This window comes from Rattus rattus, chromosome 16 (genome assembly GCF_011064425.1).
Source record: "Rattus rattus isolate New Zealand chromosome 16, Rrattus_CSIRO_v1, whole genome shotgun sequence".
NCBI classification, from domain to species: Eukaryota; Metazoa; Chordata; class Mammalia; order Rodentia; family Muridae; genus Rattus; species Rattus rattus.
The window spans coordinates 22,482,933-22,498,963 of record NC_046169.1 but is presented as its reverse complement, the minus strand read 5'-3'; the positions used below and the strand labels follow the sequence as shown (position 1 = coordinate 22,498,963).

The 16,031-nt window shown below is 47.4% G+C and overlaps 1 protein-coding gene across 1 annotated transcript in view; it reads right to left on the bottom strand.

Moving 5' to 3' along the window:
* Auts2 (activator of transcription and developmental regulator AUTS2) overlaps positions 1-16,031 on the bottom strand; it is a 94,616-nt gene that overhangs the window by 22,695 nt on the left and 55,890 nt on the right. Inside the window, 7 exon segments of the mRNA XM_032886390.1 lie at positions 289-318; positions 1,446-1,517; positions 5,911-6,006; positions 10,434-10,478; positions 12,149-12,213; positions 12,216-12,371; positions 14,824-15,074. Coding sequence (XP_032742281.1) covers positions 289-318; positions 1,446-1,517; positions 5,911-6,006; positions 10,434-10,478; positions 12,149-12,213; positions 12,216-12,371; positions 14,824-14,917 — 558 coding nt within the window. The 5' untranslated portion in view covers positions 14,918-15,074.

Sequence of the window (16,031 nt, the reverse complement as noted above, 5' to 3'; positions counted from 1 at the left end):
TGGATCTTAGGCTAGAACAGCAAGGGCTTTTAACTCGAGAGCGATCTCTTTAGCCCTTTATCAGTTACATTAATGGAAAACCCAGAGGCCCGGCTTCCTCCAGCACTCAAAAGGGGAAAAATCCAAAGGCCATCTCTTATCTCCCTGCCTGTGCAAGCAGCAGCGTTGGCTACTACCACTGACATTCCCTCCGGTATCTCTCCGGCTCAGCCCCTGCTACTGATTTGTGTTTTTAACCCGCAGAGAGTCAGAGGTGGCAGAAACAGTTCTAGAAGAAGCTCTCCTTACCCTTAGCATAGGTCTGAAAGGATCTGTCAACTGTGAAGAGAAAATGACAACTCGGTTACATGCCTGTCACTCAAACAATTGCCCTAATTAACAAATTTGTAGTGCTTCATTAGGAGGGGAAATTAAAATGTTAGAATTTTACTTTTAAATGAAGCCCTTCTAGAGAATAATTAACCCATTTCCACACCATTCAAAGTACCAAGCGTCCCCCTCCCCCACCTCGGGAGCCTCAGAACATGCACGGTGACGAGTCCCCCATACAACTTTTACCAGCAGAGATGGGCCCTATGCCAGCATGACCTGCAGGTGACCTGCACCATGGGGGTCCCCATTTTGACTGGCTCGGCCACAGGCCACTCTGTGGGGCTTAGGGAGAGTAGTCCTCAGACCACAAAATGAAGGGTGACACGGAGGGGACTTCTGGGAATGTCTGTCTTGTCCAGACCCTGCAGACCCAAGCTGTCTTTATAACATCCTGGCTTAATGAGTTACCCGAGGGCATAACTGCTTGCAAAACAACAAAAAAAGTCCACTAAAATAAAAACCGCTCGGAGGGTAGCTTTATAAGGGACAGTCGCCTCTCTACCATGTGGCTTTGCCTTCTGGTTTAAAGGCAGGCATAGCATCGACTATGAATAAATAACATGACGGGGGCATGAGGGAAATTTTATTTAGCTCTACGGCACGCTCCATCTGTAAGAGCAGAGCCGTCCAGTAACTTCCTGACCTCAAACAAGACTGTAGGGTGTGTGTGTGTGTGTGTGTGTGTGTGTGTGTGTGTGTGTGTGTGTGTGTGTGTGTGTGTGTGTGTGTACCTAACTTTCAGGAAGAAGTGCTGAGTACTTTTCTGTTCAGGGCATTCTATGCTGATTGTTTTGTACCAGAGAGATATAAGCAGCTGGAGACAGGACCAGTCAGATGGAAGGCAGACATGCTGGTGGCATTCAATTTTGGGGCTCAAAAAGATCTTTTTTTTTTTTTGTCCTAGCCAAGTCATTACCTTTTGTCATTCATGCACTTGGGGGCCTGTGACTTCTACAAGGAACAGGCGTTTTCTCACATAAGCATCCAGGGTAGGAGCACCCGGGTGGGCCCCAAAGGGCACCCTTTGTGATGCCTTTGGTATTACCTGTAACCAAGCCTCACTTTGCACGTACCCTTGGGTCCTTTTGGAGCAGAGTGTGTGGGACTGTTCCGGGCCGGGCAGCCACATCGATAGGATTGGATGTCTACAAATGAATTAGACCACGGCTTAGGACGCACAGAAAAGCAAGTTCTGTCCTTACAGAGTAGCAGACACGAAGCATTCTCTCCTTTATCTTGTTCTGGACTTTTACATTTTTATCTCTGTGTACGTGTGTTGTATATTTATGTTTGCAATCCAGAGATTGATGCATGGTGTCTTCCTCCATTGCTTTCCACCCTGGGTTTTTTTTTTTTTTTTTTTTTTTTTGAGGCAGGGTCTCTCTGAAATGGAAGGCCCTGGCTAGCTAAACCATAGTCATGGGGATCCTTTCTTCTCTGTCTCCATAGAGCTGGGATGACAAAAGTACCCCACTGGACTGGGGGGTGGGGATGGGAGAAAGAGCTGGGATGGAAGCCCAAGAGCAGCCCACAGAACAAAGAACTCCTTATCCTTATGGATGTTAGCGGGAAGGAGTGTCTGAGCTCGCAGGCGTCGGGCTTGTGTGTGAGGTTAGCACATGAGGGAAGGTACCAGATAGGACCTACAGCTCTAGTTTGGGGCTGGAGGGGTGGCTCAGCAGTTAAGAGTCCTTGCTGCTCTTGTAGGTGAGCTGGGTTCAATCCCCAGCATCCACATCAGAGGGCTCACGACTGCCTAGAACTCCAGAGAGATACGACGCCTTAAGGCTCCTTGGGCATTTCATTGGCACGCACAGACAGAGACGTGCGATTTAAGGAAAAAAAAATTAGCCTTAAAAACAAAAAAGGCTAGAATTTCGAATACTAATCCCACTGTCTCGCCCTACCAAGGGGTGTGCTAGGATCGCAGCAGCTTAGGCAAGGTGCTAGATAAGAAGATGCAGGTGAGTCCCACTTTAGGATCTAAGAAGCTACAGGGGCAACTTTTGTCCTCAACGGCTCTTCCCTTTGGCCCACACCGCCTCTGGTTTTCTTTTATCATTCTCATCTTCTCCCCCGCTTTACCACCAAACACTGAAAGAATCACTCAAGTCCATGTGAGTCCCATCTTTCAGGAAGGATGGCGGGGCTGTTTGGACACTAAGATCCCCGGGTATCTTAACTGGGAGGCAGTAACGAGAAAGGGTACGCGGCAATCGCTCCTCAGTGATGGACAAAATGGGATAAGAGACCCTGATTTAGGGACGACATAGATCTCCTACTAAATTCTGCGGCTGTTCTTGCAACCCCATCTCCATACTTAACTATCACTAATATTAACCGCATGGCTAGACATTTGTCTTCCGAATCCACAGCGATCAAAAACTGTACTTCAAAGGGGAACAGTTACTAATGCCTGGAGAGGTTTTTTAAAAAAATAGTAGGTTTTCTTGTTTCTTTGTTTCTGGTTGTTTTCTTTTGAGATAAGGGCTCTTACTATGTAGCCCTGGCTGGCCTGAAATCTGTTTGCTACGTAGACCAGGCTGGCCTTGAACTCAGAGACCTGCTTGCCTCAGCCTCTCAAAGTACTAAGAGTGAACCACTGCTCAGCTAGAGAAGCTGTTTTTCTCTTTTTAAAAAACTAGAAATGTACATATTATATATATAGTATATATATATATATACTATATATATACACACACATATATAAAATACATGTATATTTGTCTGTTGAATTGTGTCTGTCTGTCTGTCTGTCTGTCTGTCTGTGGGCACGTGTGGAGGTCAGAGGGCAACTTGCAGGAATCAGTTCTCTCCTTCCACCATGCGGCTCACCGGGCCCCCAGTTCAATTCCCTAGGCTTAGTGGCGTGTAGCTTTACGTCCTAAACTGCTTTCCCAGCCTCTAGTGGCTTTTCAAACTTGTGTGTGTGTGTGTGTGTGTGTGTGTGTGTGTGTGTGTGTGTGTGTGTGTGTGTGTGTGTGTATGTGTGTAGAGATGTTACAAGTCACGAGAGCGAAAGTGAGAAGGCAACGTGTAAGAGCAGGTCTCTCCCTTCCACCATGTGGGTTCTGGGGATGGAACTCAGGGTGGGTGGCTAGCGCCTTTCCCCGCTGAGCTATGAACCGGAGCTATGGACTGGTCGTTATTTTCCTCAAGAAGCTACAATCTGTAAGGATCCCTCACATTAGAAGTTAACTCATGGGGGAGCGGGGAGAAAAGCTCAGGTTGAGGCATGAAGCTAGCCTACAAGGAGAAGTGTGGAAAGACAGCGAGAGCGAGAGAATGGAAGAAAAGCAATCAGTTGCTGTACAACTAACAATTAAGCTGCAGTTGTTAACAGCCTGATTTGCATACATATGAAGAACTCCGCTAATGAACAGCAATCTACATATTCAATCAGGAAGATGGCCTGGAAAGGCTCATTTCAACACCGAGAGACACTTTCTTGCCCAGATGTAGTTTGTGGTGTGATTGGATAATCGCAAGTGAGGGAAATGGTCTAATTTATTAAATGACCTACCAGTCTGCTTGGGGACGCACGGGAGATTTGTCTCAACCTAGCGGGGACAGACCAGGGTCTGAGGGATTACCGAGGAGCAAGGAAAAAGAGTCTAAAATTCACCACCACTTGCTGCGGCCATTATAAAAGCCCTGTGCACACAGACCCTGGCCTTTAAGTTGCAGTTCTGTGCGCGTGAGGGGGATTTCAGAGACGTAGCATCCGACCCCTAACGCCTTTTTTATTTCTCTCCCTGTTTCTGGTTTTTATGGCAACACGGCTTTGAAAACGCAATGCGTTCAGTGCGGGAGGCTCAGGTCTCAAACTGCTGCTTTAGCTTAAGAATGGGAATGGGAGGTGGGGAGGGGCAGAAACTGAACCCCACACAGCACAAGAGCTCAGCTAAGTGTGGCTGGCCACTGGGGAGGCATACTTCACTTTAAAAATTAGTACCTGAGTAAACTAAGGGATTTAAATACTATTTTCTATCTTCTGATGTGGTTGTGATTAAACTAGAGACTTTTGTACGCTAGGCAAGCGGTACGTGTCTGAGACACGCTCCCCCAGCCCCTCACTGGGGTCCTGTAGGGAGGTACTCTACTGCTGAGCCACACCCATGGTTCTGCCAAGGTAGATCTTTTAAAGGGAAAGTGCTATCAAACTACTTTGGAATCTTGACCTTTATGGGTAACAGAACCTGTGTTGACGTGGATGGTGTTCTCCAGGTAGAAAGTAACTTAGTTCTTACTAAGAACAAAAGATGAATGAATGTCAAGGGGTAGGGTAGCTTAGTGGTTAAGAGTACTTGTTACTCGTGCAGAGGACCTGGGGTTGGTTCCCAGCACAAGCACGTTAGCTCACAAGCAGCCATCATTCCAGTTCTAGGAGATCCGACCCCTCTTCTGGAGCAGGACCAGGCATGCACAGGGAACACATACATGCATGTGGGTAGAACGTTCTGGGACGAGCAGAGAGGGAGAAAGAGTACAAATAACGTATAAGCTTTTGCCTCGCCATGTGCAGGCACACTGTGTGCACAGATGCAGCGAAGGACAGAGAGTAAATGGGAAAAAAAAATCTTTCTCAGACTAAAGGAACAGAAAACAACTTTAATCTGGGATCACTTATCCCCCTTAACCACTAAAAAACCCACCAATGCCTCAACTTTGCACGTTTGTTTGCGATGCGCACCTCAAAAGCAAGTTGCCATTTCTACCATTTAATATTTAGTAGCGTTTCCTCCAAAGAAACGCTCTTTCCTTCGGTGGTATAGACATGGGGAAAGTTGCTCTGCTCCCATAAATAACGCTTCGCTCACGTTCCTTGTAACCTTAGTTAAGACCAAAGGTTTCTGGGAGGTAGGGTGGAGAGGAGAGAGGATCAGTGGAGTGGGAGGAGGACAAGAGGTAAAGTGTCAAAGTATACTATAGTAAATGTATGGAAAAGACATAATGAAACCCATTATTGGTTATAATTAATACAAGCTAATGGGAAAACTTATTTAAAGAAATGTCCATAGTTTTGGAAGGAGATATATATATATATATATATATATAAAGATTTGGTTTTATCTTATTTATGTATATGTGTTGGTCAATGTGTGTATGTCATATGCATGTGAGTATTCACAGAGGCCAGAAGAGGGCATTGATTGGATTCCCCTAGGGCTGGAGTCACAGGAAGTTGTGCACTGCCTGACCTGGGTGCTGGGACTTGAACTTGGGTCCTCTGCAAAAGCCAAAAGCACTTATGCCACCAGCCATTCCTCCAGCCCCTCTTCTGCCCATTTTGAAGACTACGGGAAACTTAGCTCAACTGTAACTACCTGGGGCCCTGGCAATGGCAAATTTCATCTCTGTTTGGATCTAAAACTCAATGGACCAGAAAAGAGAAAAGTCTCGTTTGACTCCCCACGGTCCCTTTGGGTGTGTGGACTCACCGCTGTAGGCAAGCAGGTATTCAAACCCACCCCCCGGCGTGCCTAGCCTGGCCCTCCACTGAGGCAGATAGCCATGTCTTCACTCGGAGGTTCTTACCTTCGGCTGGAATGCTCCTTGAAGTGAACCGAAAGGGCCCGTGGGTGGGATCATGGGGGGTATACCCGAGACGGCAGGAGGATAGGAGTGGAAGAGCTGTAGCCAAAGGCGGGGAGGGATTTAAAAAAAAAAAAAAAAAAAAAAAAGGTTTTAGTAGGGGGGTCACGTGATATGTCCCAATTCCCATAGAAAGACATCGACATTAGCAAGTCAGCCAATCTCAGTATGATGCCATTAACGAAGCTATGATGAGATGAGCACACAGATGCGCCATGAATGTTTAACGAAAAAAAGTTAAAAAGTAGTTCAGAATCAATCGGCCAACAAATGATGTCCCCGATGAGAACATCATTAGAGAGAGAGAGAGAGAGAGAGCTTTGCTAATTATTAATCAAGAAATCACATAGAAGTCCTCCATGCATAGCGAAAACAGGAGGGGATGCTAAGCACAACAAGACGCCCGGAAAATTACAAGTGAATTGGGACAAAAAGAAAAGGACCCAGAAAGAGAAGACAAGGTCTTTACAAGGGCCAGGGTTTTTATATCGCTGAAACTTGATGAGTTTTAAATGAATTGAGATGTCTGGTGGTTCGAGGAAAGAGACTATCCACAATCCTTGCTTCGTTAGGTCGTTCTAGAAGTGGCATTTCCAGAGGACAATTTAATCCCCTCATCTAGAAATGATGATGGATATTTGCGCAGAGTTAAATGGCTCGGTCTACGTTTTAAATGGGACTGCCAATTTCCAGACAGTCTGAAAAGGATCATCCAGTGTGGTCTCCCATTACTGACCATTAGAAGCAACGGAGGAAAGGCAGGAGGTCCGGGATGCCATGTTTCAATTTTAACTTCCTCCTTTCCCAGACTTTCAGACACTCAAGGCTCCGGTGTATTTACACACCAAGCAGGAGTCCTCTGGCCACTTTTCAGGGAACAGACTTGTTGGAAGGGAGGGGCTGAGCTACCTATGTGATTCTGTGTCCTAATGAAGTGGGGGCGGGAGTCTTAATGAAGTGCGAGTCTTTCTGGACTCACAGCTTACAAAGCACAAACAATAGCAGGGTTTGGGATGGGGGGGGCGGGGCAGGGCAAAATAAAAAGACAGAGCAACCAAAGGCAGTAGAAATGCCTCAGTCCTTGATAAAGTCTTATTCCTCTGACTCTAAGATAAAGCTATCATATGGCATTTAAGCAACCTCCCAGTCTCACTGCTGACTAGTGAGTTAAAACAAAACAAAAACAAAAACACAGTAACAAGACTCCCTTAACAATGCTCTAAGCTAGCTGTTTTCAGTAATGACTAAACTTCACACTCTGTAACCCTAGCTTCGGAGTACGTGACGTTTTCGGCGGCTCTCTGTTTCGTTTTGCTCGCTGCAAAGATACCACGAACTTTTCCACACTAATTGATATTGAACTAAATCCACTTAAACAGCGATTGCCAGCCAAGTACCCTCATTTAAAACTACTTTTAAGTCTAAAATTGTGTTTCAGCTACTTGAGCGCACTGCATCTTAATTTGCCTTATAACGTCCTTAATCCCCAAAAGCAGGGGAGACTACTTCATAGATTAACCACTATCGCTAATATTATGAAATAACTCTCCCCCAGTACGCTGCAGAAAGCGGAGTAATTAAATACATGCTGTATTAAAACACTCAGCTTTCTACGACTCTGCCTCCAAGTGGTCCTTTCCTCTCTAATGGTTACAATTAAAAAAGAAAAATGGGAAACCCATTCCCCTCTCCTTCCCTGTGTTGCAGACCTCTTAGAACAGAAATATAGCTCACTCCTGCCCCTTGTCTAAGAGCTTGAAATGTCTCAGTCATAAAATAGAGTCTTCTCAGACAGCTAGGAAGGCTCTAACATTGGGGTCTCAGAAACCAGCCTGGACCACTCGCTGAGCACATGACACATTTTGTTAGCATGATTTCATTAGCCGGTCTCTCATTTATTTCTACTTAATATTTATTGTGTGTTTGGGCGTGCATATATGTTCGTCAAGAGATATTCTGTCTAGAAATAATTGTAGGTTTTCTAGAAATTTTATTATTGTTATTATATTATAATTTATTATTATCATTATTACTATTATAAGTGGTGGAGGATGTGATTCATGTGGGGGGTGTGGCTATCAAGATGTGATAAATTAGTTCTCTTTCACTTTTACGTAGGTCCTTGAGATTGATCTTGGGTTAGCAGGCTTGCATGGTAACGGACATTTTTACTCACTGAGCCATTACCTCAGCCTGTCTGCCTTGTTTTGTGAGACAGGGATATGGGGCTGGCCAGTTAGGCTAGGCTAGGCTGGCTGGCCAGTGAATCCCAGGAATCCTCCTGTCTTCACCTCCCCAGTGCTGGGATAAGAGTATGTCTCATCATGCCTTGTGAAGGCTTCTTCACTTGGGTTCTGGGATCTGAACTCAGTCCCTCATGCTTGTGAAGGACCAAGCCATCTCCCCAACCCCTGACCTTTCATGTAAATCTGCAGAGCAGTGAGTAAGGACAAACTACACTGTGTGTGAGGCAGGCACCCTCAAAGAGGAAACCCACAGATTTATTGAATTCTCACTGTCATTGCTAAAATGCTTTTGTCCAGAGTGGATCTCACGGGGACTGAGTAACCTATATATTTTTCTCCCCCTCCTACTACTTATTTTTCTTTCTGTGTGTGTATGCGTGTGTGTGTACACACATGCCTGAGTGCAGTACCTGTGGAATCCAGAAGAGGGAGCTGTATGCCCTGGAGCTGGAGTTACAGGCAGTTAGGAGCCACCCTATCTGAGTTCTGGGCATTGAACGCTGGTCCTTTACAAGAGCAGCAGGGACTCTTAACCACCAACCTGTCTGACAGGGTCATGGCTGACCTATGTAACTCGAGGATGACCTTGAACTCTTGACCCTGTTGCCTCTATCTCCAACTTCTGGGGACACCTGTGGGCAGTACCACGCCCAGTTTTATCCTGTGCTGAGCATGAAACCCAGGGCTTCGTGCATATTAGAAGCCCTCTTCCTTGGGTCAGTTCTGAAGGCCTCTAGAGAGGAAACAGTTCCAACCAGTATCTAGTATCTTCTCGTCTAGATGTCTCAGCTGCACCCTTGCATGGTGAACAGTGTGCATGTATCTAAGTTTGAGTGAATTCAGCCTTTCCTGGTGTTTTAAGGAGTGCTACAACTGTAGTGTTGAGACGGTGCTGTCTAATGAAGCAACAGGGACCTGTACACTTGATCAACAATTACTCATCTTCCCAGTTTTTTTTTTTGCTTTAAAGATACAAATTAACCCGTAAGCACAGAAACCAGAGGAGTTTCAGATCGAAAAGGATGCAGTATTCACCCCATAATCAAAATATCATAGTCAAATGGTCAGAACTCTGTATTGAGAAGCTCTTGTCCCGTGGCTCAACGTACAACTTAGGTCAGTAGCCATCTATATCCTGGGATGCACACTTTAAATTACACAAAGTGGAACTGCTTCTCAGATGAAGAGAGAGTGTAAAGAAGAAAATAACATTTTCCCCATTTTAAGGCCTTTTGTGTGCTTGCTTTGGTTTGGGGTTTTTTTTTGTTTTTTCTTTTCTTTCCCACCCTCCCTCCCTCCCTCCTTCCTTTTCTTTCTTTCTTTTTTTTTTTTTTTTTTTTTTGGGGCTGGGGACCGGATCCCGGGCCCTGCGCTTTCTAGGCAAGTGTTCTACCACTGAGCTAAATCCCCAACCCCTCTTCTTTTTCTTTTTAGAGAGAGGGTCTCAGGTAGCCCAAGGCTGGCCTTGAACTCTGGATCCTCTGGCTTCCACTTCCCAAGTGCTGTGCGAACAGGTGCGTTCCACTATGTCTAGCTAAGACCTTTTTAAAATTAACCAACGTTTTTAATTGTCCAATTGGAACAAAGTCTGCCTAGCAATCTGCCTATGTGGAAAAGGGTTCTTGTGTTTATCTGAAGGGAAGAAAACCCTTCTTAAAGAGGAGGTTGAAATAAAAGGAATGGTTTATTGATGGATTCAAACCAGAGTTCTGGGTTCCTAGCCTCCCAAAATGACTGAAAATTCTCACGCCTTCATAGTCTGAGGCAGCACAAGTGTGTGAGTGCTGCCCCGACACCCAGAGAAGTGTTTCTTTCAGATGGCTTCAGAGAGTTCCAAAATGGGGCAACGCTGACGACTTCCTGTCGTTTCGCCTCTGTGAGACAGGGTCCTACATAGCCCAGGCTGTCTTTGAACTAGCGCTATGTAGCAAGGACCACCTCAACCCCTGACCCTCCCACCTTTGCTTCTCCGGTTTGGGGCTAACGGGCTGAGGCCCCGAGGCTGGCCCGCCGATGATCTTTTGATCTGGAAGATGATACTGCATCGCCACCCAAAGCACACATGGCATTGCAAGCACGCACCCCGCATGATAAAGGAGCGATGGGGTGACTCTTGCACAGATGACAGGGAGGGCTGCCAGGAGCTTACTCATCTGTGGCAAGAGCACTGGAAATGGAAAAGGCGTTACGACACATGGGTAGCACAGCAGTAGGACTCACACTATGCCGGTAGAATGGGTCAACTTTGGTGGGGTATTTGTCAAACTGCAAAGGGATCAAAGCAAAAGCTAGTTACTTGAGCTGCACGTTCCGGCCGCCGCCCCCTCCAGGAGACTGTGACCCCACTAAGACAAGCTTCCAGGCCAACCTCACGGGGCACGGGAAGCAAGCCTGAGCTCCCAACGAGAAGCACCCGCAATTAACTGAAAGGCCGAGTGGTTAAGTCCACCCAGTGTGCCCCACTCCTCGGGACCCCTGGACGCTACATTTGGGGACTGGCACAAGGCAAACCACCAAAGTGGAGCAAATAGGCAGTTACCCGGATAAACCATCATCCCACCTGTGCCTTGCTGGCACAAGCTAGAGTCACCTGAGAGGGGGAGTCTCAAGTGAGAAAAATGCAACTAGAAGACGGGCTGTAGGAAAGCCTTAGGGGCTTAAATTAGCGACTGATGGAGCACAGCACAGCCCTTTGTGGGTGATGCCACCCTGGGGCTGGGGCTGGTGGTCTGGGATACTATAAAACAGCAGGCTGAACAAGCCACGGGGAGCAAGCCAGTAAGCAGCACTCCTCCATGGTCACTGCATCAGCTCCTGCCTCCAGGTTCCTGTCCAGTCTGAGTTCCTGCCTTGGTTTCCCTCACTGGACTATGACTCTGGAAACCTAAGCCAAATAAACCCCTTTCCTCCCCCAAGTCGATTTGGTCATGGTGTTTCAACAAAGCCATAGGAATCCCCAAGACACCATGTAGTTCATGCCAAGAACCAACTCCCCTCTGCCTCAGAGGTATGTTACAGCACAAAATACTGAGTCTTTTGGGGTAGGTCTTAGAGCCTTGCCTCTGAACAGAGGAAAAATGAAAAAATATGTATGTGGGGGCGTGGGGTATGTGCACAAGTATTCAGGTACCCATGGAGACCAGAGGAGGGTGCAGGATCCCCTGCAGCTAAAGTTATAGGTGTTGGGAACTGTACAACCTGGAGGCTGGGTCCTCTTTGAGAGCAGTGATGCTCTTAACCACTGAGTCATCTCTCTAGCCCCAAGTATCCCCTTACATGTTAAAGGTTAGCAGTCACTGCTGTGAGCAGCCCTCTCTCTCAGAATTCTACAGTGCCATTCACTAGTACTCCCGGTATTTAATTCTCCACACGTGTGCCAGTCCCCAGACAAGACTAGGAGAGCTGTGTCGCTGTTCAGCTGTATCTCTGTGGGGCACGTCAGTCCCTGATGCCTGCTTGCCATCAGACATAGCCTAAGGTTAGGGTGCTGTGTCGTACAATAACAAGAAGCATGGCAGGTCTAGAAAAACGGGGGGACATAGATGACCAAAGCAGAGGTAAGACCCAGAATGGTCATCCTCCAACTGGCCCCTTTGCTTCTCTCTCCTCCTCCTCTTCCCCAATCTTTTCTAGCATTTACATTGAATTAAACCTTTTAGAGGATTGCCAGCATGCAAGCAAACATAACAACCCTTTTAAGAAAGTCAACAAAGGTTCATTCGAGGTTTTGAAGGCACTTTGAATTAACTCTATCCAGTGTAGCAATGGCCATCAGGAAAAAAACATCCCACTCTGCTGCTCCTAGAACCACAGAGTTTGACAAAATACAGACAAGACCCTAAGGATGCCCCCCCATCACAGTCACCGCTCCCATCCCCTCTCAGTGTCTCCCGTGCCCATGCCCCCTCTGAGCCAAGCTGTCTCCATTATCTTACATTTCTGCCTGGAAGCACCACAGGAGGTGCTGGGTGGGATGGGGTGTGGATGATGGGGAACGGTAATAATTGTGTTGGTGTGTGCTGGGATTGTGCTGGTGCTGATGTTGGTGTTGATGGAACTCGGTCCGCAGGTAGGGTGGAGGGCCCAGGGACGCCCCTCGGTCGGCACTCTGGGAGGCCAGGAAACGCGTGTTCAGTTCCTGCCTCAAGATATCTTGTTCTGGAAAAGAAGGAAAAGGAGATGTTGGTGGTGACGCGTTTTCTCTCAGAACAGGACATCCTGGCTATAGGCATATCCAGTGTGCATACCACATGCAATGCAGCACAGGAGAGCTAGGAATGTGGCCCGACACAGAATCATTAACCTATTTCATGCATTATGAGGTTGTTTTGTTTTGCTTTAAACTGAGGAAGAGGCTCATGTACCCCAGAATAACTTCGAACTCCCTAAGCAGCAGAGCATGACCTTGAACTCCTGATCCTCTTGCCTCTGCCTCCAGAGCTCTGGGACTACAGTCTTGCACCACGGACATGATTTTATGTAGTGGTAGGGATGGGGGGGACCCAGGGCCTTGTGTGTGTGTGTGTGTGTGTGAGAGAGAGAGAGAGAGAGAGAGAGAGAAATCTGACTGAGAGAGAGAGAGAGAGAGAGAGAGAGAGAGAGAGAGAGAGAGAGAAATCTGACTGTGCAGTTCCCCAGTATGAACTCTATAGGTGACAGCATCACGCCATAATGTCAGAGAGCTGGGCCACACACCTATAAGGGGGACCCAGAGCTATGCGATGAATGGAGAACACAGGGATGAAGACACAGTACTTGGGACACACAGGAATGGAGCCAGGACCTGGATCAAGAGGCACAACAAGTGGAATAGATCAAGGCTGGCTCTCAGTCCGTGACAAGTTCAATACATCGTCTCTCAATCCCATGTCTAAAAGGCAAGCTCAGCCACTACCAGCCTGGCCTGCTCAGTGAGTTCTGGGCCAGTGAAAGACTGTCTCAAAACGACACACCAACAACACATAAAAACACCAAAAACAAGGTATGTGATTGTGCCCTAAGGAGTAACACCCACAGTTGACAGTTTTGCTTCTACTCTTGGGTAAACGCATGTATGTGTACACACACACACACACACACACACACACACACACACACACATTCTCTCTCTCTCTCTCTCTCTCTCTCTCTCTCTCTCTCTCTCTCTCTCCAATATTATGGCACCTTGAGACACACCAGTCATTATTATATATGTGTTAATACCTCCAGGTTCCCATGCCGTCTTCAAGGTCTGGTAGAGCCCTATGACATGGTGGCCAGACCAGATCAACCTAAGGGTGCAGGTTTGGTTAATACAGCCGGGAGAAAAGAACACTAAAATCCGACACTAGGTCGGTCCATCTGTGTTTATGTTTTGTGTGTGTGCGTGCTCACATTTGCCCATGTGTGAGGTACATGTGTGTGGAGGCCAAATGTCAACCTCAGTGTCATTCCTCAGTTGGGCAGCATGTTTCTTTAAACACACATTTATTTCTAATATCTAATTAAATGTATTTATTAATTCATTCATTCATCTACGTGTGTATGAATGTACACATTACCACAGGTATGGGGATCAAGTTGGGGAGTCTCTCTTCTTCCACCCTGTGAGTCCCAGTGATGGAAGTCAAGTGGCTAGCCAATGGGGCAAGTGCCTTTACCTACTGAGCCATCTCAGTGACATCAGCTTGTCCTTGAGACAGTCTCTCATTGGCTTGTACGTCACCACGGTGACTAGACTGGCTGGCCAGTGAGCCCCAGAGTTCCCTCTGTCTCGATCTCCGCTATGCCGGGATCACAAATGTATACCACCTTCCCTGTCTTTTTTATGTGTTTTAAGGGCTGACCTGAGGGCCCCAGGTTTGCAAGGTAAGCCCTATATTGAGACTTTCCCCTCGGCCTCAGCATGTCTGCCTTTAAAATTCTGGGGTGTAGTGTCACCCTAACAAAACATAAGGAGAGCCCTGACTAGAGAGATGGCTCAGCAGTCAAGAGCACACGTTGCTCTTGTAGAGAACCAGAGCTGAATCTAAACACCGGGTCAGACAGCTCACAACCACTTGCATCTCTAGCGCCATGGGATCTGATGCCCTCTTCTGGCCTTTTTGGTTTCCTACACACATTTGAACGCGGGGCGCGCGCGCGCACTCGCGCGCGCGCGCGCACACACACACACACACACACACACACACACACTTCTAAACGCATAAAAATTTAAAATAATAAAAATAAACATTAATAGAAAGGGTCCTATTTGACAAGGGAAACCCCTACACCAAGACACAACCTAAGATCCTGGGGCAAAAGACGCAGGCCTGAAACTGTTGCCACAGCTTAAATGTGTCTTAGAGCACATGACATCCAGGTTTCGCTCAGTGATGACGTCATAAAAAAGTGTGCTTAAACCACTCCATTTTCTTGTTCAGCATCAAACTCCCCAGGGTTTTTGCAGGCAACTTAGAGGCACTGGTATTTACTTTTGCTGAACCTCGGCCACAGAAGACTTGAAGACTCAGGGGACGCATCCAAGAGGCGTGAAAACCATTATGTTATGCAGTCCCGTGGTGAGGTGACTAGCAAGGGGCACTGGTTATATATATATGGGTTTGCCAAGGAGACTGCCTCAACTCACCTGAGTACGTGCTCCCTGCGGGATGCCCTGGCACCTGCAGACTTCCGGACGTCAGCGGCGGGGGAGGAGGCAGAGCAGTGGGAGGGGCGAACATATTGGGGTGCTGTGAGTGGGCAGGGGGCTGGAGGGTGGGCGTAAAGCTGTGCAGGGGGCTGTGATTGGGCAGGGAGAGGGGAAAGGGAGAGGCGGAGGGGTGGTGGGAGATGTGAGGAGGGGCGGGCTGGGTTTTGGCCGGGGTACTGCTTCTGCTGCTGCTGTCAGAAGGAAAAAGGAAAGGGGGAGAAATGTCAGCGATTCCTTTTGTTGCCGTTCAGTTCTTACTCTCTTCTTCACTGCAGTAAAAGACATTCCTACTCTATTATTTTATTTATTTATATGCTCTATTTTCGGAGACAGCGTTTCATTTAGCTCAGGTTAGCCTCTGTCTCACCACCTGTGATCCTCATGCACCCATTGACCACTGCTAGAAGCACAGCTGTGCACCAGGCAGTCAACTTTACACAGTGCTGAGGAAGGAACCCAAGATTTCATGCCCACTAAGCAAGCATCCTATCAAATGGGCTCGATCCCTTAGCTTTACTAAGAGGGGAAGGGAAGGAGGGGGAGAGGGAGGGAGGGAGGAGGGAGGTGGAGGTAGAGAGGGGGGAGGGAGGAGGGAGGGAGGAGGGAGGGAGGGAGGAGGGAGGAAGTCCTTGGCTGTTGAGATGGCTCACCGAGTAAAGGTTCTGGCCAACAAGTCTGATGACCAAAGTTCAATTTCTGAGCCCACATGATAGAAGGAGAGAACTGAATCCTACAAGCTGCCCTGTAACCTCCATACCTGGCCCGTGTGTACTCATAAATACAAACATAAACACACCCAAATAAATAAATATATAAATGAAATTAAAAAAAAAATCCCACCTCCCTGCCTACAGCCACTCAACATGGCTACCTTCCCCCATTCCTCTTCATCAATGCTCCCTGGCACCCAGCCACCTTGTGAACCATAGATAGCTGTGCCCCATCCTGGCTACTATACCCAGAAGCAGCCAGGAGCTGCTGTTCCATTTCTGGATGCACCCCTATTCCTCCTGCCTGGATCTTAGGACCCCTCTCACTTCTGCTGTGAAACGTTCACCTCCACCATAGCCGGGTCCTGGCCTCCCACTTTCCACTGGCCACACTAGCGGCTGATATTAAGAAAGTGAGTTTTCTTACATGCATTA